Raw genomic sequence first — 26,724 nt, 5'->3', positions numbered from 1 at the left:
TTTAACGATACCTAAAATGAACAAAACCGCTTTTATTCTTTATTGTGGTTATCAAACCACAATTTTATCGTCACGCCCCAGCAGAGGGGCTACTGCGAAAACCGAAATTCGCAAATTGCGGGGATCTTTCTCTTTTACTCCAATGAAGGCGTAATAAGACTGACAGAGAAAAATGCCCGCAATTTGCGAACTTCGATTTTCGCAGTTATAGCCCAGGGAACTAAGGGAAAGTTCAGATATTTAATTAAAATACATACTTAAATATCTACTAAAATATGTGTTCCGCAATAATATAATTATTTTATTATATTATAATATATTCATTATCCATTAGCATTTCAATTATGTTTATGTTTAACGAAGATATTGAAGCTCCAATTAATCGCTATTTCGTTCCGCTGTGTAGTGTTTATCGATATATAACATGATTAAAATCGACTTTTCACATCCCTAAAAGAGCAAACATGTACGTTTTTACGCACGCATGCACAACCTGGGTCTACCTAAAAGGCCGTAACACACTATCGCACCGCACCAAGGTCATTGTGCGACGCACCGATAAGTAAGAGCGAGAAAGAGATATCGCTTTCTCGCTCTTACTTATGGGTGCGTCGCACAATGACCTTGGTGCGGTGCGATAGTGTGTTACCACTCAAAAACGGGACACCTTGATTTGAAGTCCATCTTGTCAATAGTATGGTTGTCCTTTTTTGACAAACGGCATTTTTAAAAGAGCAAGGAGAGAGAAATTATACTAGTTGCTGCGCCGTCAAAGAGAACGGACAGCGTTGGGGCCTTGGTCGAAAGCTTGGTTGCCAGCTGTGTAGTACGGGCTTTATTCTCATTGAATGAACAGAAAAATGTAGTTGCATTCCGTCAAATTCGTTGCTCAAAATCATATAAACGTCAAACTTACTTTGCTGTGCTTTTTGTGCTCTTCCTTTAGCAGTAGCTATATATTTTTCTGTGCGAGTTTCGCATGTGTTAAGTGAGTTTTTTGTGCATATTAGTTTATATCATTTACATTCTAACTATTAGAAAAACAAATTATCTGCATTCATTTGCTCTGTTCCTTCGTTTTATAAATTATATCAACCAAAATCGATTGGTAACCTCTTAAATTCTAGATTCTTCGAATGTTTTAAATTTATTGTATTCTTTATTACTGTGTAGAAAGTATTAGTTATTTTCTGTATACTAAATTTTTATTTCTATTGTCACTAATCGTCTGTTAAAATTCGTGAGTGCAGCTTTGGTCTCTTGCACAGTATTATATAATGAAGTCAAGTATGCTACTTCTATTCCTACCTTATACTACAAGAAAAGAAATGCACACATTAACCTAATTTTACATGTACATTGTCTAACTCTACCACATTATGACCACATTACACTAAATGTTAAATTAATGAACTTTAAATTTAGATATATTAGGAAAACTACTTTTGTTGTTACAGTTATATGGCGATACTCAAGTTCCTGCAAAGGAACCTGGTGAGCATCTCATTCCCAACTCTCACTGCGACTCTTATTTGGCTGGACTATAGTCACACCAGGAAGTGGAAAGCCTTGCAGAAACATAACTAATATGGCATTGTTTGGCATCACAACCCGCTACGTCTGGTTTGCAGTTCCATTAACTGGCTTCTTGATTGGCAAGTTTGTGGACGACCAGGAGACATTGAGAATGACCAACTTCAGAGACAAGTCTTGTTTGTATGGTCCCAACAAAAATGAATGTGACCCACCATCTTGGCCCTGAACTATGTCTCCGAAATATGTAGCGTAATGTACTTGTATCAAATATAGTGTGTTTAAAGTAAGTCTGCATTCTTTATTATTTATTACAAGCTTTTATTTACTTTCACCTGACCGTTGTCTGTCTGTCTGTCTGTAATCAAATCTTGTAAGTTAAATTTGATCCACTTCTTGGTTTCCGATTGAGCTGAAATTTTGCATGCATATATAAATCGGATGACAATGCAATATTATGGTACCATCAAGCTGATCTGATGATGGAGACAGGAGGTGGCCATAGGAACTCTGTGATGAAACAACGATACCTAATTGTGTTAGGGGTTTTTAGAATTAATTGTCTCAATGAGTATTAGTTGTCTGTCATAAGAAAAGTACAGTCAGCGATAAAAGCTTGTACCAAAAATGACATTTTTGCCAAAAACTTATTTTAATTATTTTTGACTTGCTTCTATTTTTTATTGTAAACCATAATGGCGGGAAAGATGGGAGGCCTTTGCCCAGCAGTGGGACACTCCTATAGGCTAATAACAAGAAACCATAATTACATATCATGTAATGTAACCCTCGCAGGGGGAGGCCAGAGGATGTGCAGTGGGACCTGCTTACTCTTCTGCCACGTTTTCGGGTTCTAGGTCTAGTGTGAGTATTTTCCCTGCAGTGCTGAGTCCTGTGTTTCTTTCCCTTCTTTTAGTAGTTTGCTTCCCATACTCAAAGAGATGTCAGCTCAGTCTTTTGCTTTATTGGGCTCTCCAATTTGTTTCAAGGTGATTCTTCTTTTCATTTTATTATTTTTTTGTTTATTTAATTGAACAACAAGCAAGTTTACAGTGCTTACTAGGCTAAAGCACTTACATATTACACGGTATGAAACTATAAATTAAGCCTTATTTTGAATTTTAACACTATTAATTTTATACACATTGTGTGTCAAATTTCATTTAATTGCCTACTTTTATTGCAACACTATTGTTGAGATACAGCCTCATGATAACACATAGTGTGGTCTAGTGGGTCTTGACAGACAGATGGACGGACAGACAAAAAAGTGATCCTAAAAGGGCTCCGTTTTTTCCTTTTGAAGTACGGAACCCTAAAAATTGTTGATATTTTTAGGATTAGTTTAGCAAACATTTCATCCCTCATTTTGGGGTTACATAAGAAAGTATGATTTTCTCTGCCTGTGCTCCACTGACGAAACAACTCTTGCCAAACTATACAAATGGACCGCATTAGTGCCTATTACACAACCGGGGTTTACAATGCGAATCTTTTAAAAGCTTTTGATCTATTAGTTCTGTTACTATTTTATCCCTAACTTCTTGTCTGATACTGAGAGAAGTTTTAGTTATTTTATAGATAATGATTTTTTCTGCTCTATCTTGCCCGATTGAGGTTGACCAACACACATACCAAATGGGTGGATAGAAGAAAATGTTTTATGTGTGTGAGTAAGTGCATGGCCTGGACGGTTTACAGTAAGATACGATTATTGGCTAGAAATCTTCGCGATCCCCATAGGATAGGTAACGTTTAGTTGCAACCTATATTGTTTTTTTTAACTTTTTACAAAGGGTTTCTGAGTCTAGCGTTTTCAAATTAAAACATTAGTGGGTCTCAATTACTTTTTAATACATAATAAAAATATAATGACAATGAGACAAGTCGTAAAAGCTACTTTAAAACCTACTAAACCATAAATAGTTGGAAAACAGAATGTCCCTATATTTGTATTAATTACATACACTTTTTGGCCATTGAATACCACACAATAATCATGGGTGCCCATAAACCGAGTCCAAAGAATACGGCAAAGAAAACTGTTGCTGCAAATCTGAAATTTAAAATATTACCTATAAGTACCAATATAAAGACTGTATACGATAAAATCTGACCATGCATGATAAAGTAAACCTTTTAAATGAATGTGCATTTTAAAGCAGCACTTTTTTAAGATAACTTTTGGATATCAAACTACATAATAAAAATACAAACAGAATAATGGATGGTGGTCTGTGATTTTAAGCATTAGGTACACTCGGGAGCAAAAAAATCGACTCAAGTCGCATTTTTTAGTTTTAGTCGTGTTTTTCGAAAACGGTCAATATTTTAGTAAAAGTGAGATTGCAATATTATTGTTTATTTATTAAGCTATCAAAAACATTAATAACCCATAAAATCGATTTGGTAATTTTCAGGTAATTGTTATTTTTGTAGAAAATGAGATTTTACCTGCTTTGAATACGCACGAGTTGAGCCCCTTTGAGAGCCATAAAAACCGATTTAACCGGTTATTTCTTATCAGTCGCTTATCAGAAGTTGACCTGTGCATATCTCACGCAATTATTCACTGGAATCACCTGGATAAAATGGACACCACCGAAACTGAAGCCAGCCAAGTCATCGTCTTGCTGAATCAAGGCCTTAAGCAGCGTGAAGTTGCTGAACAGCTGAATTTATGTCAGTCTGCTGTCTCCCGAGTCTACCAAAAGTTCACATGGACGGAAGGCTTGCTCAGAAACCTGGATCTGGCCATCCCAGGTGCACATCGAGGAGAGAGGACCACTTCATTGTTGCGGCCAGTCTGCGTGATCGACACCGTACCGGCGTTCACATCCAGCAGCAGCTGATACAGGACCGAGAGCAACCAGTTAGCTCTTGGACAGTTCGGTGAAGACTTAAGGAAGCCAACCTTACCCCAAAAAGGCCTGCCACAGGGCCCAAATTGACCGGGAGGCACTCGGTTCTCCCCTCCATTGATATCCCCGCCCAAATCATGCCGGAACCTCCACCGTAGGCAGTCGCCTACGGTGGAGGTTCCGAGACAGTCGTCTCGGAGATGCAGTATGGCGCAAACCGTTCTCCAGGTCTTCGGTACACCCGTCCTCTTCTGTAACTGCCATGGAAACACACCCTGCACTCATCACTGAAGAGTACGCGGCTCCATTGCCCGTACCAAAGAGAATAGATAGTATAGAGGGGTCCTGTCATAGTAAATTTTGTAGTCACAGTAAATTTACTGCCATCTATCGACACACGACCAAAACTCAAAATGAAAACGTATAAAACTATCAAAAAATTAATATATATATATGGATTATATTATTTTTATATAATTCACCCATGTTCATTCACTGATACCTATGTGTTAAAATTGTTAAATATGAAACGGTGTCATCACGCCATCTAGCCGAGGATAGGCCAAAGGTGTATGCGCCATCTGTCCGAGAATTACTTTTTCTTGACTTCCGAGGCACGTTTTTTCCTTAGACTTTATTCATCTTATACGGGGTTACATATGTCTTTGCCCGTACGGGTTCAATTTTCATAAGTCGAAACGAAATCCACACGAGCGTCCCGGTGCCTCCCTGTCAGTTTCGGCGCTGTAGCAGGCCTTTTTGGGGTAAGGTTGGCTTCCTTAAGTCTTCGTTGAACTGTCCAAGTGCTCACTGGTTCCTCACGGTCCTGCATCAGCTGCTGCTGGATGTCAACGCCGGTACGGTGTCGATCACGCATCAGACCGGCCGCAACAATGAAGTGGTCCTCTCTCCTCGATGTGCACCTGGGACGGCCAGATCCAGGTTTCTGAGCAAGCCTTCCAGTCCATGAGAACTTTAGGTAGACTCTGGAGACAGCAGACTGACTTAAATTCAGCTGTTCAGCAACTTCACGCTGTTAAGGCCTTGATTCAGCAAGACGATGACTTGGCTGGCTTCAGTTTCTGTGGTGTCCATTTTATCCAGGTGATTCCAGTGAATAATTGCGTGAGATATGCACAGGTCAACTTCTGATAAGCGACTGATAAGAAATAACCGGTTAAATCGGTTTTTATGGCTCTCAAAGGGGCTCAACTCGTGCGTAATCAAAGCAGGTAAAAATCTCATTTTCTACAAAAATAACAATTACCTGAAAATTATTTAACCAATTTTATGGGTTATTAATGTTTTTGATAGCTTAATAAATAAACAATAATATTGCAATCTCACTTTTACTAAAATATTGACCGTTTTCGAAAAACACGACAAAAACTAAAAAATGCGACTTGAGTCGATTTTTTTGCTCCCGAGTGTACTCCACCGAACCTATTTTTTTTGTCTAGCGTCGTTTTAAAATTTTTATTGGATAATCCAAATTATACCTTATTACATTATATTATCTATCACAATAGGTAACATTTTTTTAATTGACTTCAGATTGAGGTACCTAGTTCGGAGATGTTTTAACTTCGGTGTTATTGCCTTTTTGACCGAAATGGTTGGGGAAAATGTGCTTGGGAAAGAACTCCTTCCTTCCTGACTACTTCAAGTAAAAAAGAGTTACACCCTTACATAAAGTTTGGTAAGATGACTTTCTAATGAGCGTAAAACAGCTTGTGAAAATATAAATACCTACCTAAAATTGTGGCATTGTAGCAGGAAGCGATTGAAGATTATCAGAAAACACTGACAAAAAAATTAAAGCTATGATGGAATATATTCGGCGAAAACTCACACTCCTACATTGTACTATGATTTTATTTTTATTTGTATAGTTTTATAATATATATAAGGTGTATTCGGGTATTACCGAATGTCGGATAATTCCGAAATTCAGATGAAAATCACCCTTAATTCCATCATAATAAAAGTCTCTTTCGGAATTATCCGACAGTTTTCGACATTCGGAATTACCCGAGTAAACCTTACCAACATAATATGTCTATAAATAAAAGAAATGCTTGAAAATGTGCATTCGGTAAAACGATATACCTGATCCTGATCATGCATGGCCGGATTGTGTAGTGTACAGTCTTTACAGCCAAATGCATCAATAATAATTACCTAAACCAAGTTCTGTTAGAGCAGAAAACCTATTTACCAAAGCTTGGTCATCATATCAACGATAGCCGGAAGGTTCGTGAGCGTCTGTATAGGCATCTGGTAGCTTTTCAAGCCTCTAGATAGACTACATTAGTCGATATTGTAGCTGTTAGTGCCACCATGAGCGTGGCATTTGTAAAACCTCACTCAACGTATAAAAAAAAACTTCTTTTTACATGCGCTTGGGCGTTTTCAGAAATAAATATTGAAAACCTGATTCTTTCACATCTGGACGTTCTTGGGCTCATTCTACTCAAAATCGACAGCATTCTCCATCCCACCATTAAAAAAAGATGTCCCAAAATGTACATTCCATTACGCCACGTTTTTGTATGAAAAATGTTGCACTTGTATGTGCGTGACGTAGTGGAATGTACAATTTTCATACAATTTTTTGGGACATTTTATTTTATCATCAGAATTGAATATGCTAGTGATTCTGAGTTGAAAAAACCCAAAAACACCGGGATCTGTGAGAATCGGTTTTTCGATATTTATTTCTGAAAACGCCCGCTTCCGTACACATTCCCTGGGAAGAATTGGGTTTCATTCAGCCCGCCTGGCAGTACTGTAGCAATTATAATCACTAACTGCAGCCAGCTGCAAGTTACAGTCGACGTCAAAGATATCTTTAAATTGTTGGCCTTATTACAAATAAGGTGCAATAGCATAGCAATAGTGTAAATGTAAAACATATCTTTGACGTTAACTGTACGTATATAATCAATCGCTCTTGATTCCTGTCTTAAAAAGAATGAATCGCTCCTTACTGTTCTTATCTTACCGAGTCTTAATTTTAAAGGGCATGTTATCGAACGGTTGTGGAGGAGTTTCGCTATATCGCCTCACGCTCATAACTGGCGGTCCGTTTGTGATCTTCACGAGTCTCCTGCAGCATGTCGCACCTCCAACAAGGGAACGAAGGCCTAAACGAGAGAACATCTGTGCAACAAATAAATTACTTATACTTTTTCAGACGTAGGTAGTCTCCAAATCTGACAAGCTCAAATCGAGTTGATGTCGGTTAGGCATCTGTCAGTTTTACAATTTTACTGTTCATAGTTAATACAATTGTAGTTTGCCAGTATTGCTGTAGTCGTGAAGGTCAATAGGGTCATGACATACCCGACGAGTTGCTTGTCCGTTAACGCTGGTTAACATTCATTGATTCATGATTTTATATTTATACATTTTAGTGTAAAGTCTAAGACAAATTCGTGTCTTGAATTTTACAGTTAACGTAGATGGCGCTCAACAGCTTCGTACATTAGGTAGGTAGGTAAGGTACCTACTCTGGTTGTCAAAAGTTAAAAGTACAGTATCTACAAAACATTTGGAAATGAAGAACGCCTTCTTTTTAAACTGTCTAACTCGGGGGCACGATTTTGAGTTTACATATCTTTGTTTTACAGTTATACTTATACCTACCGAATCAGATCTAGATCCATAAAATAAGTAATATGAGCGAATACCTAGTTCGAAACTAATAAGCAAAGACATATGTAACTTCGTATAAGATGAATAAAGTCTAAGGAAAAAACGTGCCTCGGAAATCAAGAAAATGTCATTCTCGGATAGATGGCGCACACACCTTTGGCCTATGCTCGGCTAGATGGCGTGACGACACCGTTTCATATTTAACAATTTTAACACATAGATATCAGTGAATGAACATGGGTCAAAATGATATAAAAATAATAAAATCATTTATCCATATATATACATATAATTTTAATTAATAATACATATAATTTTATACGTTTTCATTTTGAGTTTTAATCGTGTGTCGATAGATGGCAGTAAATTTACTGTGACTACAAAATTTACTATGACAGGACCCCTCTATACTATCTATTCTCTTTGCTAATAAGTAATTCACTACGCCATCTTACTGCAAACAATAAAATTAAACTTAAATATAAAAAAAACCCTATGAAGTTAATCGTTACATGGCGCTATCTGGGGTGATAGCGTTGGTTGAAGTCAGCCGTTTTTATTTCACTCACCGATTGAAGAGAGGGCGCTAGTGGTTCTAAACCACCGATCAGGAGATTAGAAAGGGGGGCAGAATTCATATAGAAAAAAAATGTCAAAGGGAGAGAAGATAACTTTAACACAGCAAATAAGTGTAATAAGTAATAAAAGAGGAGTGTCCTTTCAAAAGAGCTTATTTTTGTATAGTGTTTAGTCGAGTTTAGATTGGTTTAAATTTCGCCTTATGCCGAAAACGTTTCAAATATATTATTTATAGTTTTACTATAGTATAAAAAACCAGGGGGGCGATTTTTGAAATTCGACCGCTCGATTTCGTGTATTTCGTTCAATAATATCTCCACTACTAGGCATTTAAATTCTACTAATAGAATTGAAAACGAGTGGTCAATACCACTCGATTCTTAATTTCTACCGCTCGTATTTCAAAAATTAGCATTTCGCCGTTTTCTAGCCATTTTCGAGTGACGAAATCGAGCGATCGATACTCAAAAATCGCCCCCTGAACTATTTATTTTATGTTTATATTATCTGATGCAGGATATTTGAAAACGCTTCTTTAAAGAATAAAAAAATTAAAACAATTTATAAAGTGCGATGCACATTTTATCATATGGCGTCAGTTATCGATACGGAATAACATATAGGGTTGGGGGTATACTCGTAGGTCGACTGTGTTTCTTAATGTTAAGTAGAAAAACCAAAAAATCTGCCCAAAAAAGCCCCGTTTTATCCAGTTTTCGGGTTACTACACTTACTACCTGATTACCGACATCCTGTATAATGTGTAGGCACTAGGCACATACTGTGTGGTGTGAGCGAAAGCCCTGCGAAGTTACCTATTTACGAGAGTTCGTTAGGAAGTATTCTGTTGACGATCGTATAGTACCTACCTGTATAGCGACTAACCTGTCTAATTTAACCAATGGCTGCGACAGAGATACCTAGTTGATAAATTATAACGTTGCCGGGAATAGTGAAAAATACTTAAAACGAAAAATAAAAAAGTGGTATTTTATTTCTTTTATTCATTTCCAAATACAATAACATCTATACAATGCGTTTTCTACGTCTAAAGACTTATTAAATCGACACATGCAATAAATTAATTATTTAAATTAAAATATTAAATAAAACTCAACGTGAATAAATTAATTTTGAAATACAGCTATTGACTTCGAAATTGATCACAAATTAGGTAACTAGTCGTTTATAACAGTATACAATACTAGATTAAAATAAAACGATCATTCGCGCTCCTACGTTCACTTATGATTCTCTACTGACAGACTAACTGATGATAAATCAGTCAATCACATTTATTTGAATAGATATTACAAAATTAAATAGTTTATTTTTATTTGAATAGATGAATTCGGTGTACCATATTAACATACGGTGTTAAAAAAGAATACGCAGTGACAGAAGACTAATGAAGTCATTCTTATAAAGGTAAGAGGAATTAATTTCGTGTACAGTCGACGTCAAAGATATGTTAACACTTTTCGCCTTATTACAAAGTAGTAAGGTGCAAAAGTGTAAACATATCTTTGACGTCGACTGTACCACCTTCTTCAACTAGAGTCTTCGCGTGTGCCATGCAGACAGAGCCCCAAAGATGTTTTCATTTCTTGTTTTATAAAACACCTAAATCTGTAATAGGTACAGTGTGGCCCAAAACTCAAAAATAAGTTGACAAATATTTATACAACAGCATACCTACCTATTGATAATTTTAACAAACGTTTGCTTTTTTGTAGCAAAGCTAATAAGGAGAATGTTTTTTTGTAAAATGATTACAGTTTTAATTTTATAAGACTTTTTGTAAAATACATGTAGTAGGTAAGAGTGAAAATAATACATTTTGTTTTAAAATTAATATAAAACTAAAATTAACTACAATTAAGATAACTAAATCTAAAAAAATTGAAAATACCTACAAAATTAGGCAGGTCGAGTGCCCATCACGCAGGCAGCGTTCCCGCGCTGGATTGCTATGGCCAATCTTTGCGCGAGAAAGCTGCCTGCACGAGGGTCATCTGTGGCCTCCCTTAGGCGTTTGCTGAGCGCCTTGTGGAGCCCTGTAGTAAGAAACTTTTACAAAAACCGGACAATTGCGAGTCGGACTCGCCCACCGAGGGTTCCGTACTTTTTAGTATTTGCAAAGTATTTGTAATAGCGGCAACAGAAATACATCATCTGTGAAAATTTTAACTCAACTGTCTAGTTATCACGGTTCATGAGATACAGTACAGCCGGGTGACAGACATACGGAAAGACGGACAGTGGAGTCTTAGTAATAGGGTCCCGTTTTTACCCTTTGGGTACGGAACCCTAAAAAATGATAACTTATTTTTGGGCCATCCTGTTATGTACTTAGTACTTACCTACGACTCCATTAGTGCTCTTTGATAGGTAGAGTAGGTGTTTAGTTTAACCTACGTTAGTTGACGTTACTTTTGTGAAAAAAGGACTGATCCTTTTCATTTTCGATCTCCTGCCATAACATTAACTGCTGCTTACTACAATCACGCCTTTGATATTGAGCATTTTATTGCCTTTGGTAACATTGCACATATACTACTACTTTACAATTTTAACTGTTTTAAAACATATAAAAGTGATATTCGACAACTCAGTTATACAGCAGTTTTATCCTGAAAATTGCCTCCATAATACAACTGCTCGCTAGCTAAGTAAAGCCTTCGCCCAAGGTCCGATTGACGCTTTGCGCTGCGCACGATGGTGCGTAAGGCGGGATTCCACCAGTGTGCGGCACTGTGTGGCACAAGCATATTAAGTACAAAAATGCTTGTGCCGCACAGTGCCGCACACTGTTGGAATCCAGCATGCGTCAAATAAAAAAGAACTGTTTTCTGGTACAATTTGACGCTGTACCAACGCAGCGTACTGTAGTAACGTCATCCCCAGAACCTTTATTTAAACAATAGACACAGCCGGACGTTGCAATCATAGCCAACATGATTATAGGTATAGGTACCTACTAATCCGATTTTGTTGGAATGTCAGTAGCATTCATATTGCGATGATAATTATTTTCATCACTCTATAAAGTAAGGACGCTAAGCAAGAAGAACTTCGTACATGACATTAACCCGCCTGTTCCTATCTCTATCGCACGGCTATCATCTATCTATATGTGGCGGCGATCAATATATGCCACTGGAAGCCAATACAGTGGAACCTCGATAGCATGAATCTCAAGGGAAACGCCAAAAACTTCGTGTTAACGAGGTTTCGTCTTATCGAGTCAACAAAATAAGGGAGGTTCGAGAGATTTCGAGTTACGAACGTTTGAAAAATTCGTGTTAGAGAGGTAGTTATAGAAACGCAGAAAGTACAGTCTTTATAGTCTGTTTCGAGTTACAGAGGTTTGTTAGTAAATAACTTCGAGTTATAGAGGTGGTAAAACAATACGACTATTTTTTCGAGTTGTAGAGGTCAAATTTAATTTTTCGAGCTACTCATAGAGGTAAAAAATGTACTGAATAATCGTGAAGGGAATCGCTGCTTACTTCGTCTTACTGAGGTTGAATATTTCGAGTTATGGAGGTTTTTAGGCTCTGAAGGGAAGGAAATGGCATTTTATTTCGTGTTAACGAGGATTTCGTCTTATCAAGGTTAGAGTTAGCGAGGTTCCACTGTATAATCATGCGCTTGCTATAGTAATAGAAAATGGCGGATCAATGTACGAAATTCTTCGTGCTTATCGTCCATACTTCATTATAAATTATAATATTTATAATATAACTAAGTTAAGTAGGTAGTTAGTAATCCATACAAACGAAATATGTATTCTTACTATAACTGCGCTGGATTATTGGCACTAGCGATTGATACATTGAGAAGTGTCACACTAAACATAAAATTTCTACGATAATAAGACGTTATATAACTTGTTCTCTTCCAATGTTTGTTCTGTCATACTCGGTGCAGAGTTAATATAGCGGAGTATAATTACTTAAAGTATTTTCTCTGGCCCAGGCGTTCCCAATCTTTTTCAGTCCGCTGCGCACTTGCAAGTTTAAAATTTCTGGGGCGGCGCCCTAACCTAGGCTATCCGAAATAGCTAGGTAACATGTTTAGGAGGATTCTCTACTGTCTAGGGCGCCCAGGGCGCTGCGGCGCAGAGTTTGGGAACCTCTGGTAGCCTGATTAAAGGATAGCGTTAGATGCTTTTATCCCTCGGCATCTTGACTGACGCTATTAACCAGAAGAGAGAGACAGAAGCCTATTGTCTTTGGTTTACCTATGTTTCTTTAGATTTAGCATATCACTAATGACATGTTTTGTTTTTAATCGATTGCAGCGCCTTCTGCGTTAATATATCACACGTTTAAAAATACCTACGGATGCTTTTGTGGATTCCATTAACTTGAAGAGATGTTCCTTAGTTAATTCATATGTTATGTTATATGTGTTATGTTCTGGTAATGGTTCAATTTATCGTTTTGTGGTTTTTATAAACAGTTCCACCTTATAAATTAAAAGTACAAAGAACAAAATGCCTAAAGTAACGCCTAACTCCGTACTCAGGCCGACGAGAAGTTCAGTTACAGTCCTCATCACTAGTTCCACTTCTTAAATGCATAGCATGTTTAAAATGCAAATTTATGATTGGTTGTTTAAAACAGAAGTTGTTAACTACAAAGTATGCTCATAAGTAGTTCGTAGTTATCTTAATTCTCATGGAACCCATCATCAGAATTAGATTTAAACAAATATTATTTTAGTTCCATCTGGAAAAGTGTAATTAAAAAAGAAAAAAAGAAAAACCGGGTTTAAAACTAGTTTGAAATGCCATTGAAAATATTTACAACCATAGTGCATATCACAACAAATGTTTAGTCAACAAACATTTAACCTCAATTAGCAATTAGCTAATAATCGTTTGTCTTATTCTAGGTATTTAAACTAATAACTGTGTAAGGTAATAAAAGGCAAAAAAAACATCCATAGTCACAAAGCATCGGATATCGTGAGTGTTGTGTGTAGGCAAAGTGACAACCCTAGCGTACAAGTGAAATCAACATCGAACGCGGATAGTTCGCAAATCACGCGCAGCTAGAAGATGTTGGATACAATTCCTCGCCAGTCTGCCTGTGATCACGGACGCAATGTCACGTTCGCAACGTCAAGCCAAATAGTAAAAGTAAGTGCACGCAATAAGTCCCGTTTCAGTTTTAAAATTAAACGACTACCTATTATTTTCCAGGAATTACTAGAGTTAATGGAATCCAAGAAAATTACCCGGAATAAGTTGATATAGGTATATGTTACTATGTAATTAGATGATAAATATCAAGCAAGAGAACCCAAATTCAGGCAAGTTAGGGGCTATTCATAAATTACGTCATTTCAAATTAGGGGGGGGGGGTCTGGACATCGGATGACGGTAGCATGAAGTAGGAGGAAATGGGGTCATTTGAAGCATGATTTTTGGATGATTATAGGGGGGGGGGGGGGTCAAAAATCGCCAAAAATCGATGACGTAATTTATGGACAGCCCCTTATAGGTATTTAACAGGAAACCTAATCTTACTAAATCGATACATGGACTGAGAAATTAGTTTGGTGTTTACAGAAATACGTTTTCTCACTGGAATATAATTTATATACAAATTAGCTAAGTAAATAAAATATAATAATTTATTTTATTCGGTGAACATTACATACTTAATCAATTTGTAAAATTTTCATGTTTCATAATTTTCTGACACTTTTTTATTATTTTTTAGTGTAGGTACAGTCGCCATCAGATATATCGGAGGGTCCGAGGTGCTCAAAAATATCTGAACACGCACTCTAACGCCTTGACAATAGAGGCGTGTTCAGATATTTGTAAGCGCCTTATCCGCCCCGATTTATCTGATGGCGACTGTACTTCTTTGCACTGCTATTAAATTTTATGTCACATCCGATGTTCTACTGTTTAAAATACAATACTGACTAGGTACCTACAATATCACCAACCAAACATTACAGCGTGAGGCGGTCGTCGTCAGTAGTTAGGTATAGTTACCGAAATATTTTTGTCACATCTTGCAACAACTATTTCAATGAATTGTCAAAGAAGCTTATAAAACACTGGAAGTTGTTAGAACAGAAATCTGAAGCAAAGAAAATAGACCTTAAATGACTGGCACGCATTTATTACATTGCAGCTTATTTAATAGCTATTTTGAAGCTATTACAGCCTAATAGCTGAGATGTACTGTGTATCCTTTTCCAGAAACCGACGGCAATAAATGCAAGCCCGTAATTCAAGGTTGCACTGTAACGAGTATGCTTCATATTTGTGGTGCAAGTTCCAGTGTCTTTATAAACTTCTTGCAAATTACCTTTACGTCGTTGCGCCCCAAAACCAAGTCATCGCCACTTCGGAACCTGCTGAAGTCTATCGATATACGCGCGAATACGTACTTACTTATTTTCCTTTACCTACACGATATTCAATTTATACATTAAAAAATAATACCATTAAAATTTTATTGTAATCCTAAATAAATAATTCTACTTAATTAATGAGTATCTATTATTTACAACATTCTTTGATAAAAGACTAGTCTTGCGTTTCACAATTCACTCCTTATCTTTTCTCACAATAAAACAATTTAACTAGTAGGGAAGTTGGCAACCATAACTTTTTGTCTTTTTACTCGTCTTTAGGCGGTTTGATTATAGACATTACATAAAAACAAAAATGTAAGAAGAGTAACCGCAAAATTATTTTCAGCTCAATCAAAATACGCAATGGAAATATGAATTACAGAGACCTTCCGCGTAAATAATCTCAACGAAAACCATAATTTTACATTCTTGTTGGTTGCATAGTTAGCTGTAGGAATCAATTATTTATTGGAACAAGTGGTTGTGGATTCGAATTAGTTTATTTGCGAGCCGAGGATCGATTTGTATTCTTTTCCTAGTCCAATAAGTCAAAGGAATAAATACACATTTATTTTACATATAATTCTTACAATATACAAAATACCCTTCACAGTCAACAGCGTTACATTGTCGCTAATTTCCCCCCCACAAGGTTAATTGCTAAGGTTTTTGTTTGTTTTCCAGTCAATTGAACCTTATCAATACCACAGACCAGGTGCACCGAGAACCGTCCTCGAGGGCAATATAACAAGTGTTTGGCAAAATATAGCTAATAACGAGTTAAAAGTTAACCGTAGGTACATAGACAAGAGAAGCGTAAAAATTGATAAATAATAATTAACAAAAAGTGTATCCATATTACTGTCGTCGTTTGGTGTATCGTCGAATTATATGGCTGGTCATGCGTAGTGCGGATACGAGCCCAGATGCGACGTCACGTGGGGTGGGGCCATAGAGTGGGGGGAGTAGAGGTTGCTCCCCCCACCGCCCCAGTTGCTCCACGACGCCGACGGGAAAATCGACGCTGCAACAATAGTTTGCCAGCTTAACTTGGTAGAAAGAGGATCAATACACGCCAGCGACATTGTTAGTTATCAACCACCCGATGTATGGTAGTAAGAGAGTTTTTATTATAACTGTTCTACATGTGAGAATAGCGATTCCATAAGTAAGATACACAATATGCTTAAAAACACAACAATAGAAGTCGATATAATTCACAAAAAGATACACTCGCATAAAGTATAACATATATTCTGCATGACGCACCAAAATGATTTCAATTTACTTAATTTGTTAAATTACCATTGGGTAAATAAATTACTGAAACTACTATATTTGTCTAAATTCTTGACTTTATATTTCATCAGTACATTTAATCTTTTTGGGTTTGAATATAGTTTAACATAGCCTTCCATTAAGTCAAGAGTGCTAAGTCGAGTCTTGCCACTGACAACCCGTTTCGAGTACCGTGCCAATATTTGCACAAGCGAGTGTACCGCCGTATTAGCACTGAGAAATGCAGATTCCCTCAAGTGCGTACTGCGTTTGAAGGGTGCATGGCATTAACTCTATCATTATACCACTTACAAGTATGTTGACATGTTTTTTTAGCAGTCGCACTTTCAGTAAAGAAATGATTTTGGCACGTAACATTAGTTCGCATTGTGAAAAGTCGCTTAGAGCAGTTATTATAATAGTGTATTTAGTTACCTGTTGATGTCGGCATGGCTGCGTGGGGAGCCATGAATGACGAGAGCTTTGCCGAATGATGGTAAGAGCTCATGAAAAGATCACTTTGATATTTATATGCCGGATCGCTCGCCGCCGGTTGTGTGGCCGCCGCTAGCCCTTGGAAGTCGAATTTATAGGCATAGCGTTTGCCATGGACCTTAGTCATGATGTTCTTGTCATAGTAGTATCTGGACAAAGGTGAAACATTAGAAAAAATCTATCAAAACAACAAATTATTCGAAATAAACTGTCGCTCTAGGGTGAACTCGCACAGCAAGGAAACGGGTACCCGACAAGTCGCTTAGCCACACGCTTCGATCTAGGTCTATGTTACCTGAGAGCCCTGCTCAGTTTGTCGTAATTCATGTTGGGCTTGGACTTGCGCTCGCCCCACCGGCGCGCCACCTCGTCCGGGTCGGTCAGCTTGAACTCGCCGTTGGTGCCCTCCCAGGTGATGCAGCCTGCGTTGCTCGAGTCACTCAGAAGTTCCAACAGGAACTGCCAGAGTTGTATTTGACCTGATCCTGAAATTAAAAGCGTAATTAGTAACGTACAGTCAAATTTGTATCAGGTTACTGCTAGCTGCAAAAAATAGTGGCAGCTATGTCGCAATCGCAATCCTATTTGTTTCGCTACATTGTCGCCTTGCGCCCAGGGATTTGATAGCACTTAAACGATTTTTAAAGCGTTTAAGCTACTTTTGTTAATCGCTGTCATTAGCGTGGTGACTGATTGCCGTCCCAAACCCTATCATTACCACACATAAAATGAGCATTTCACCGCGCCCCGGGCGACTTGCCCTCGATATTTACTCGTAATGGTTCAGATTCATTCAGACACCATTATACTGAAGACCCGATATAAAAGATATACTTAGAAACTGCGCATCAGACTAAGAAACAGATGTGCGTTTGATTTTTTAGATATAGCGCCACATATGTGGATATGGGTCTCAAGGTAGGTATCTACATTTTAATCCCCTGTAATCCAGGCTTCCTTAAATTTGAACTTAAACATTTTATTTATTTGAATTACGTTGCTACTCACATGCAAATTCGTGAATGTTGGGCCATAATTCTCTTAATATCGTGGAACGATCATGGAAAGTAAGTACAAAGAAAAGTGTAATGTTGGAATCACTTTTGGAATCATTTGCTTGCTGTCTCAATACGAGTATAAGCACGAGAAGAAAAGGACAGGTTTGATTCTATACCTAGTTACTAGGTACCACATAAATAATTAAAATTTAGCGTTGTTAACCCGCATTTTCAATAAGTATTACATGTTGTAAACTTTAATGAATGTGAACAGAACAAATTGTGGCGTAAAGGATCCCTTGCTAATAATTTACGGGCACTCAGTATGAAGTGTAAAATGGCAGTAATGCCCCTTCAAGCTGTGCTAGATGCGGTCGGCAAGTGCACCACCAAGCGTGAGCTACTCGTAGCACAGGCCACAGATGCTTTATTACGATAGTTTTGCACAACTTTCAGTGTTTACTTTCAGGTATTATTGTTCAAAAAAACCGGACAACTGGGAGTCGCACTCGCTCACCGAGAGTCCCGTACTTTTTAGTATTTGTTGCTTTATAGTGGCAACAGAAATACCTACATCATCTGTGGAAATTTTAACTGTCTAGCTATCACGTGAGATGATTCATGAGATACAGCCTGGAGACAGACAGACAGACGGACAGACGGACAGTGCACGGAACCCTAAAAAAAGTACAGACTAGGAAGTTGCGTGTGTCACTGATTACTTGATTAGATACCTACCTTTAACAAATGTTAGCTTTTTTATAGTGGTACTTGTTTGATAAATGATATGAAAGTGTGGTGTACTGCCATCTCGCCGAAATATTTTTCGCCTAATTTCACTTCCCAACCAACTTATTGCAGTACTTTTAGTTGGCAAACCAATACTTAGCATATTATTATTTAGCATAATTTTTATTTGAACACAATTTTATTTAGCAGATGTTCATTTTACCACGATTCATTTAGAAAAATAGTTACTAAGCAAATGTTTTATTATACCTATATTGTTAAATAACGTTTGCCCAAATTGAAATTTCGCATACTTTTTATTGGATCACAACTATATTTAGCATTTTTTTTATGACCCGTAAAACGAAACTGCTCCCAGAGATAGGTAGGTTATGGTTATTTTTTTTAAGACCCTAAAAACGAAATTGCTCCCAGAGATAGGTAGGTTATGGTTATTTTTTTTTATGACCCGTAAAACGAAACTGCTCCCAGAGATAGGTCGGTTAGGGTTTTTTTTTGTTGACCCTAAAAACGAATCTGCTCCCAGAGATAGGTAGGTTAGGGTTTTTTTTTTGATGACCCTAAATACGAAACAGCTCCCAGAGATAGGTCGGTTAGGGTTTTTTTTTGTTGACCCTAAAAACGAATCTGCTCCCAGAGATAGGTAGGTTAGGGTTATTTTTTTTTGATGACCCTAAAAACGAATCTGCTCCCAGAGATAGGTAGGTTAGGGTTATTTTTTTTTGGTGACCCTAAAAACGAATCTGCTCCCAGAGATAGGTAGGTTAGGGTTATTTTTTTTTATGACCCGTAAAACGAGACTGCTCCTAGAGATAGGTAGGTTAGGGTTATTTTTTTTTATGACCCTAAAAACGAAACTGCTCCCAGGGATAGGTACGTTATTCACAATATTAGGCGAAAAATAATTTATGCCTATCAATACATTCGACATAACAATAAAAGACATTTTGAAACATGACCAACTAAATATTTTGCCATACGATAATATTGTAAATAATCATTTGCGACATGTTATATATGCGAAACATTGGTCTGCCATCTGATAGTTTTGCCAAATTATACTATGGGAAAAATAGTTTGGGTAGTGATAATTTGCCATACAATTTTCGGCCACATATTAGTAAACCATGAAAGTGTATTTAAGAAAATCCCATACTTATTTTTTTTATATTCAAATAGATTTTTTATAGTACGCGCCTGTGGCAAGCAGTCACCGTAACCTAAGGATGCCTGCAACTCTTGCATATTTACGTGAAAATGTAGTTTATGTAATGTTATGGTCCCGTCAAGCTAATCTGTCGATAGAGACGGAGGCTGGCAATAGTTTCGATGTATAGTATTTTTTTTAAACGAAGGGTGGACAGTGTCATCTCCATACAATTTACAGGTAACCTTAAAACGCCATATCTCCCAAAATTGTATTGAAATGACACCTGTCACAGTACTCTTTGTTTTTGAAAAATACTATAGCAGTAGATGACTGTCGAAAAAGTAGGTGAGTTGGTCAGGAGTTGGTGATAAAAGCTTGTTGTACTTTTCAGAGCAACGCCCGTTTTCTTACGTGTATTACATTACATACAATTCCAACTAAATACTTAATAAGTATCAGATAATGTCAAAGTGATTGCATACTTTACCTGTTATTCAAACTCGTTGCCGATTAAACTATCAGATAGAACCTTTCGAAAGAAGGCGTAGAAAGTGAAGCATAAGCTACTATGTAACGCTTGATCGAAGGCCCGTGTAAGGAGAAGATTTAGTATTCGACATTGGTTTATGTTCGGGGTGACGTAGGAGCATGTCGCGATATTGGGCGGGCTTGTTCAAGCCCGCACGACTGGCGAGGAGGCCCAGTCGAGTGTAACGGGCCGTGCCCGACCGGCGGAACAGAGTGTATTACATTTGCTATTTATACGTCGCTGATACAATGGAAAAATAAAGCTTATACTCTCGAGGAACAGCGTTTTCTTTTTGCGCTTTCAACGAAAGTTAGGTACATGTGCTGTGCAGCGGCTATACTCGTACAGGTGATAGGTATCATGCTGTATTAAAATCGTGAAACTTATAAATGCAGCGCATCTATTTATATATATATATATGTAGGCCCTTATTAAAGGATAACTCACGTTAGACCGGACCGTATCCGGGCCGCAGCTTCCGGCGCTTACTTTTCTATGATATGACAGGTGATCACGTGATTATTTCCATAGAAAACGATGCGCCGAAAGCTCCGGCCCGGACACGGCCCGGTCTAACGTGAATAACGTAGAATAAACCGGACAAGTGTGAGTCAAACCGGCCAAAGTTTAACGCTCGCTGTACATAATACTAATCTTACTAATAGACGGGAAACTACGGAACCCTATAGTGAGCGTGGCCCGACATGCTCATGGCCGTTTTTTATTATTATAGCATTTATAAAGTAATAGTGATTGAGGTTTAAATCACGGAATTTAACTTACCTAATATAATATAATATAATAAATAGATTGAAAGAACAGCGATCTTTACACTTACCTACCCCCAACTGGACACGCTACATTGATCATAACATCATTGACCAGTAAGGTAGGTAAACGTTTCGGTTTTGTAGACAGACATTGATATAAGTAGATGAGTAAAAGTGAATAGAGATATATACATGTGTCATCTATTATTAGATATCTATAGTATAGTAACATGTAAGCAATAATAGTCAATGACGATTGCACGATCTTGGGCCACACTCACAGCTCGCCTTGATCTATTGTTAGATCGTGACGCGCGTATGATGTTGATGACTGACAGTACCTAAGGCGCCTGGGATATCTTATCTTATACCTTTAAACGAGCAATTCTTGTATATATATAATACAGGGTGATTTCGGGGTCGTGGAGCAAGCGAGCCAGACATCATACAGAATTCAAAGATGAGCCTAATGATGTAGTTAATTATTGTTTATCACCAATAATGATGATTATTTTCCAGATGACAAGTAGGAAAAAACTTTTTTGCATACAATTTGGTCACCCTACTCAATGTGACGTCTTGTCGCTTTCCATACAGCGTATGTCAAAAGTCATAGGGTGACCATAATTATTTTGTATAACATTAATTTTTCTTGAAGAATAAGAAAAAATTAACTAATTATATTTTAATCAAATACTAGCATATGATAATGTGGATCATTTACAGAGTCAGAAAAAGTGGTTCTGGCTCACGACCCCGAAATCACCCTGTATATACATATATATATATATATATATATATATATATATATACAGGGTGATTCCATCCATCCATCGGGGGTAAACATCGATTAGGTCTTATCTCTGGGAAAACGAGCTTTTATGAGTTTTTATATGCAATCAAGCAAAGCTCGGTCCCAGATATCTCATCTTCTATTAAGTTTACTGAAAATCGTAATTCAAGACCAAAAAAAGTAAGACAATGTTGCCACTTTTTACTAGCGCGTCTTGTATTTACGTAAAAATAAGTAAAAAAAAGTACTTTTTTTAAATCGTAGGAGTAAAATTACCAATAAATAAATTATCTTAGCGTGTTAATTTTTAAAAGGAATTTACTATTTTACAGTGGCAACATTGTCTTACTTTTTTTGGTCTTGAATTACGATTTTCAGTTTAGATACTTACTTACCTAATATATGTTCTATTATTTATATTAGTGACTGTATATTGTGAAAATGGCAATACTTAGATAAAAGTTTGTATTATAAGTCAACATGATGGGCGAAGAATAACAAATGTTTTACTATGATCTTGTAGATGATTGCAGCAGGTGAACAACAAACAGGCCCAAGCGTGTGGCGTGTGAGCGATTTTGTTATGGAAAAGTTAGAAAAGTCAAGACAGGTAAATTACACGGTACGGGAGTTCGTCCATGGGAACTTCGGCTCGTAATTAGAGTTCGGGTCTGCCACGTGGCTTTAATTGTCTTTATGCGTTTAAATTGCTGACAGCCAGCGGGGAACTCATTCAGGGGCACATTAATAAAAAATAAAGTTATATGTTTTTAGTAAATAATCGTACAATAGTATTGAGTAGAAAACATAGAACTTTCAGAAATTATATTGAGAGTACCTATAATATAAATAGCTTATCAATATCATCTAGATTTATCAGTATTAAATAATTGAAAAACACTTAAAATCTATTACGTACCTACACATTTATCTACAAAAGTAATCTATACCACCCTTTGTTAAAACTCTAACTGTTATAAGTGACTTAATATTGATAAAATATCAGCAATTTACATAAAATAAGGTGGCATGATAAGTGACTGCCGCACCCCTATCCGACGAACCGTCGTCGTTAGCCTATTAACATTTGACTTTCATACAGGTTTACAAACTTAAATACATTATGGAACAAGCTATATTACACCTTTTGTTCGTGTAATAAGAATTTTTAACTTCGAAAATAAATTGATGGAATTTTAAGTACCGATTACAGAGAGATAGTGCATACAGTTACGTGGCGTACTGTTCCCACACGTACTGTGCTTTATCGGCGATCTATGTTGCATGTGGCAGAACAATTTGATTTGATTTACTTACAATTTAACCTTAGCGAGTAGTTTTAACAAACAGTGTCACTTTATAGGTAATATATTTTAACTTGTTAGACAACTGATTTAGGGCAGTTTATATTTTTCAGCGAGAAGATAATTGATAAAAAACGACTGTTTAGGACAATGTTTGTTCGTGAAAGCTTGAAAACAAGCTAAAGTAGTTCATGGATCATTTAACGCGGTGCGCCATACACTCGTAAGCCTGAAAACCCTTGAATGGGGTTTGTTATCGCAATCTCGCGTGCTCGCGCCGCGTGAGACCTGGTCACCCTACTTTCTCAGAGGTCAGCCTGCAGGTCACCCCTGGCCACTTTCACCTTGCCAGATATGAATTAGTCAGGATTGAATAATGAGAAATTGATTTCGGTCGTTATTTTTAAGGTGTCGTTTTTATTGTTTTTAAGCAATTTCAATTGTTAAAAAAGGTGCCGATTGAGTTTTGCTGAGACTAAAAATCCGATAATTCCGATCTCTTTATCCTTGGACCAGAGTTCGGCTTTATAGCAAGTACACAGTCGATGTCAAAAAGTCAAGTCGAAAATGTAAACATATATTTGACGTCGACTGTACCTACGGCTCTATTAATTCTGAAAGTATTCTTTTCTCAAAAATGGACGGCAAAGTCGACTTTTCCGTTTAAAAAATTGGTTGCGAAGCGCGTAGTTTATGGTCAGTCAAAAATTAAAAAGTTAAAAACATTGCAGTCTCGATTTTGGGACTGCAATGTTACATACAAATTCCATTATTTGTCGTGTTCCAAACTTTTTAAAAGTTGAAATGGCCATATGAAATGGAGGCACAGGCCTCTTAAAGAGCCAAACAGATGATGAGTACTTATAATTGACCGAAGCGAAGCGAAGGTCTACGTTTTGACTCGGGCATTTTGCTTTCGTATGTCCGGATGTTCTCCTCTACAGGTCGCAATTCTTAACCGATTCTCGTGAAATTTTGTGACCGAATTTTATGACTAAATAAAATTTTTTTGTCAATCCGGTTTTTGGAAATTTTTAAAAATGGCGGAGTCGTGATACCTGGCGCCTAAACAAATAGTCGTATCGATATCATAAGACTTTTTTCTTTTTGAAACATGTTTACAGAGTTAATAGCAAAAATAGCAGAAAAAAATTATCGCTGGTTTAGGCGGTATTTAGATATTTAATTTTAACTAATTTTAATTTGAGAAGGAGTTGCTAAATTTCGTCAACCCATCTAAGAACTATTTGGCTCAGTTTGTAAACGTTCGCTTTTTCTGTTTGCACAGAGGGTCTGGGTTCGATCCCCAGTAATTGTATGCTGGGATATTATAACTTTTTGTATTTTTTTACACATAAATTTCGTATTGTTTTTCTTTAATTTACTATACATATTTAAAGCTCTTAGCACCATGTTATTTCAAGCTCTGCTCGCGAGGTCTACAGCTCACAGAGCCACTAGTTATAATGTTGGTACCGCCACTATTTAGCTGTCTCAAATAGGTTGGCGTATTTTCGGCAGAAAAATACACTTCTATTTTTAATTAAAAAAATAAAAAGGCGGCAAGCTATTTTTTTCAATTGTTTCTACTTATTTCTGTGAAAATATATACGTAAGAACGTTGCTTTTGTAAAATATTTCTATTATATTTATATTTCTTGCACCATTTTTGAGAAAAGCACTATATATGACTCGGCTGGAAGGCTACTTGCTGGCTACGGATTCAATTAAACGGACTCCCAAGGTCGTCCGTTTAATACGAGAATCCTCAGCCTGCAAGTAGCTACTTCCGAGCCTCGACAATAATGTACTAGAATCTCTCTCTTCAATTAAATTGCAGGTTCAGTTGGACAGCTGCCGATTAATTGCTGGCTGGATTTCCAATGCCTATGGAGTACTAGACGATTTATCTTTTTTATTTTACAAAAATTACCAAGTACTTTGTATATTAAATTACCTGAATTCGCCAGACGACTACTCGTTGGACCAAACATTTGATAAGGATCTGGAACAAACAAAAAAAATATTAACAATGCATTTATTATTGTATCAATCGTGTTTCTTTGTAATTTTATATGATTCATTTGTTAGACAATCATCTCACCTAATTTTGACGCTTGCCTTTCTCTGAAATAATTGATCTGAAACCATCTAAGGTGGTGGTACCTACTAGTGCTCGACATGCTAATACCCAATAGATGATACCCTGCTGTCACCTCTATTGACAATGACTTAAGTTTCAAGATGACATGTACTGGGACCGCGTTGTGCACTAGTACCACCACCTTTATGTAGTGATATTATTGGGCAAATCACTATGATAATTTGCAATGACAGCGAAACTTTTGAACTGGTCATTCAGTAGGAACTCCAATACTATTTAGCGTTTATTCCAGGTCTTGCATCGTGTCTCTCTTGGCATTCCTAACACTGTAGAGATGGTTATCTCTAGATCCTGCTTTTCACGCCTGTGATACATAGGCCTAGACGCTTCGAAAGATAACGTTGCCCCTGGCGACCGCGCCGACAACAGCGCCCACGAAAAAACTCCGATACAGTGCATAGATTGCATTTCAAACAGGTATAATGAGAAGGGGACCTGCACCTAACTGAATTTGCATAGATAGGCCTGCGGTAAGTTTCTGACTGTCGTTTTGCGAAGGAGTGCATGCCGTGGATTCCATGCTACTAGTAGAGTGGTAAGATAAGCCTCATTGCGATGATCGTAGTAGATTTACTTTCTACAAAAGAAGTGTTTAAGGGCGCCACACTAGCGTCTTTTGAGCGTCGGCGTCTAGTAAGTGCTATGGAAAATGGCGTCGCTGCACAGTTGCGCCAACGTTGCGTCGAGCAGCAGCCATAGAGTTGCCTAGACGTCGACGCTCGGGAGACGCCAATGTGGGGTGGCTCTTACAACGCTATTATATTACTACATATTACTTGAAACGCAAGGTACATATTTTTTATTTTGTATTGTAGTCACTGACCAAGATTGAATTCGCCATAATAGACCCTGATTACAGACAGAGATTGTAAAATATAATTGTACTTGCCCGGTCTTTTTACATTCGAGATCATAAACGTTCTCCTTTATCATATTCATTAAAAGCGTAATACACGCACTAGCGGCGGTTTCTATGCAAATTATCAATACAATGAAATTGAAACAAAAGCGTTCCCCTAACGACAGTTTGCGCCTTTGTTAATGTTATAATAAAATAGTAATTTTTAACGACACTTGAATTAGCTCCCGGATTGTAAAGTGGGGTGTTTGTGACGAATTTTCGGTAGCGGGGCCGATGTATTTATAACGACACTAGTTCTGGGGTTGTGAACATTTGTTGGTCAAAAAAAAATAACGCATTTAAAGAATGAAATCACATAAAAAGCAATATTTACTACTGATTTTAAAAAATGCACCTTGTTATTATGGTGCTATTCTATGCAATTTTCGATCGAGCACAGTAGGTAAGGTACAAGACACTCCGAGTGAAAATTATTTCTTTTCACGCCACTGTTCGGAAATGTGGCAATAGATGATCTAAAACCAAGCTGGAAAGTAGGCAATAGCTGTAGCACCTGAACCACCACTACTACAATGTTTCATTGTTATCATCATCTGTCATTGGTGACAGTTCGC

General features: G+C 37.2%; 2 protein-coding genes and 1 long non-coding RNA gene across 4 annotated transcripts in view; 1 reads left to right on the top strand and 2 right to left on the bottom strand.

Moving 5' to 3' along the window:
- The first annotated feature begins 835 nt into the window (after positions 1 to 835).
- On the top strand, positions 836 to 1,823 carry LOC134805009 (uncharacterized). The gene is made up of 2 exons (XM_063778292.1): positions 836 to 988; positions 1,458 to 1,823. Exon 2 carries the CDS (start codon positions 1,589 to 1,591, stop codon positions 1,760 to 1,762), a length of 174 nt encoding a protein of 57 aa, XP_063634362.1. The 5' UTR covers positions 836 to 988; positions 1,458 to 1,588; the 3' UTR covers positions 1,763 to 1,823.
- Positions 1,824 to 3,366: 1,543 nt separating this feature from the next.
- LOC134805004 (uncharacterized) lies at positions 3,367 to 7,632 on the bottom strand. Its single transcript, XR_010146231.1, has 2 exons — positions 7,399 to 7,632; positions 3,367 to 3,589 (listed from the first exon to the last, which is right to left on the bottom strand). It is a non-coding gene; the product is annotated as an uncharacterized LOC134805004 (long non-coding RNA).
- A 6,924-nt stretch (positions 7,633 to 14,556) lies between these two features.
- Positions 14,557 to 26,724, bottom strand: part of LOC134804835 (DNA-binding protein D-ETS-3) — an 81,808-nt gene continuing 69,640 nt past the window's right edge. For both annotated transcript variants that reach the window (XM_063778107.1, XM_063778106.1), the window contains exons 6-9: positions 25,042 to 25,089; positions 17,086 to 17,275; positions 16,731 to 16,939; positions 14,557 to 16,041 (exon numbers count right to left, since the gene is read on the bottom strand). In XM_063778107.1, the coding sequence (XP_063634177.1) occupies positions 15,917 to 16,041; positions 16,731 to 16,939; positions 17,086 to 17,275; positions 25,042 to 25,089 (572 nt within the window). In that variant the 3' untranslated portion in view covers positions 14,557 to 15,916. The remainder of the gene's footprint in view (positions 16,042 to 16,730; positions 16,940 to 17,085; positions 17,276 to 25,041; positions 25,090 to 26,724) is intronic.

The sequence above is a fragment of the Cydia splendana genome, chromosome Z (assembly GCF_910591565.1).
Source record: "Cydia splendana chromosome Z, ilCydSple1.2, whole genome shotgun sequence".
Taxonomy (NCBI): Eukaryota; Metazoa; Arthropoda; class Insecta; order Lepidoptera; family Tortricidae; genus Cydia; species Cydia splendana.
The sequence above is the reverse complement of the archived record's forward strand: the minus strand, read 5'-3'. Positions and strand labels throughout refer to the sequence as shown.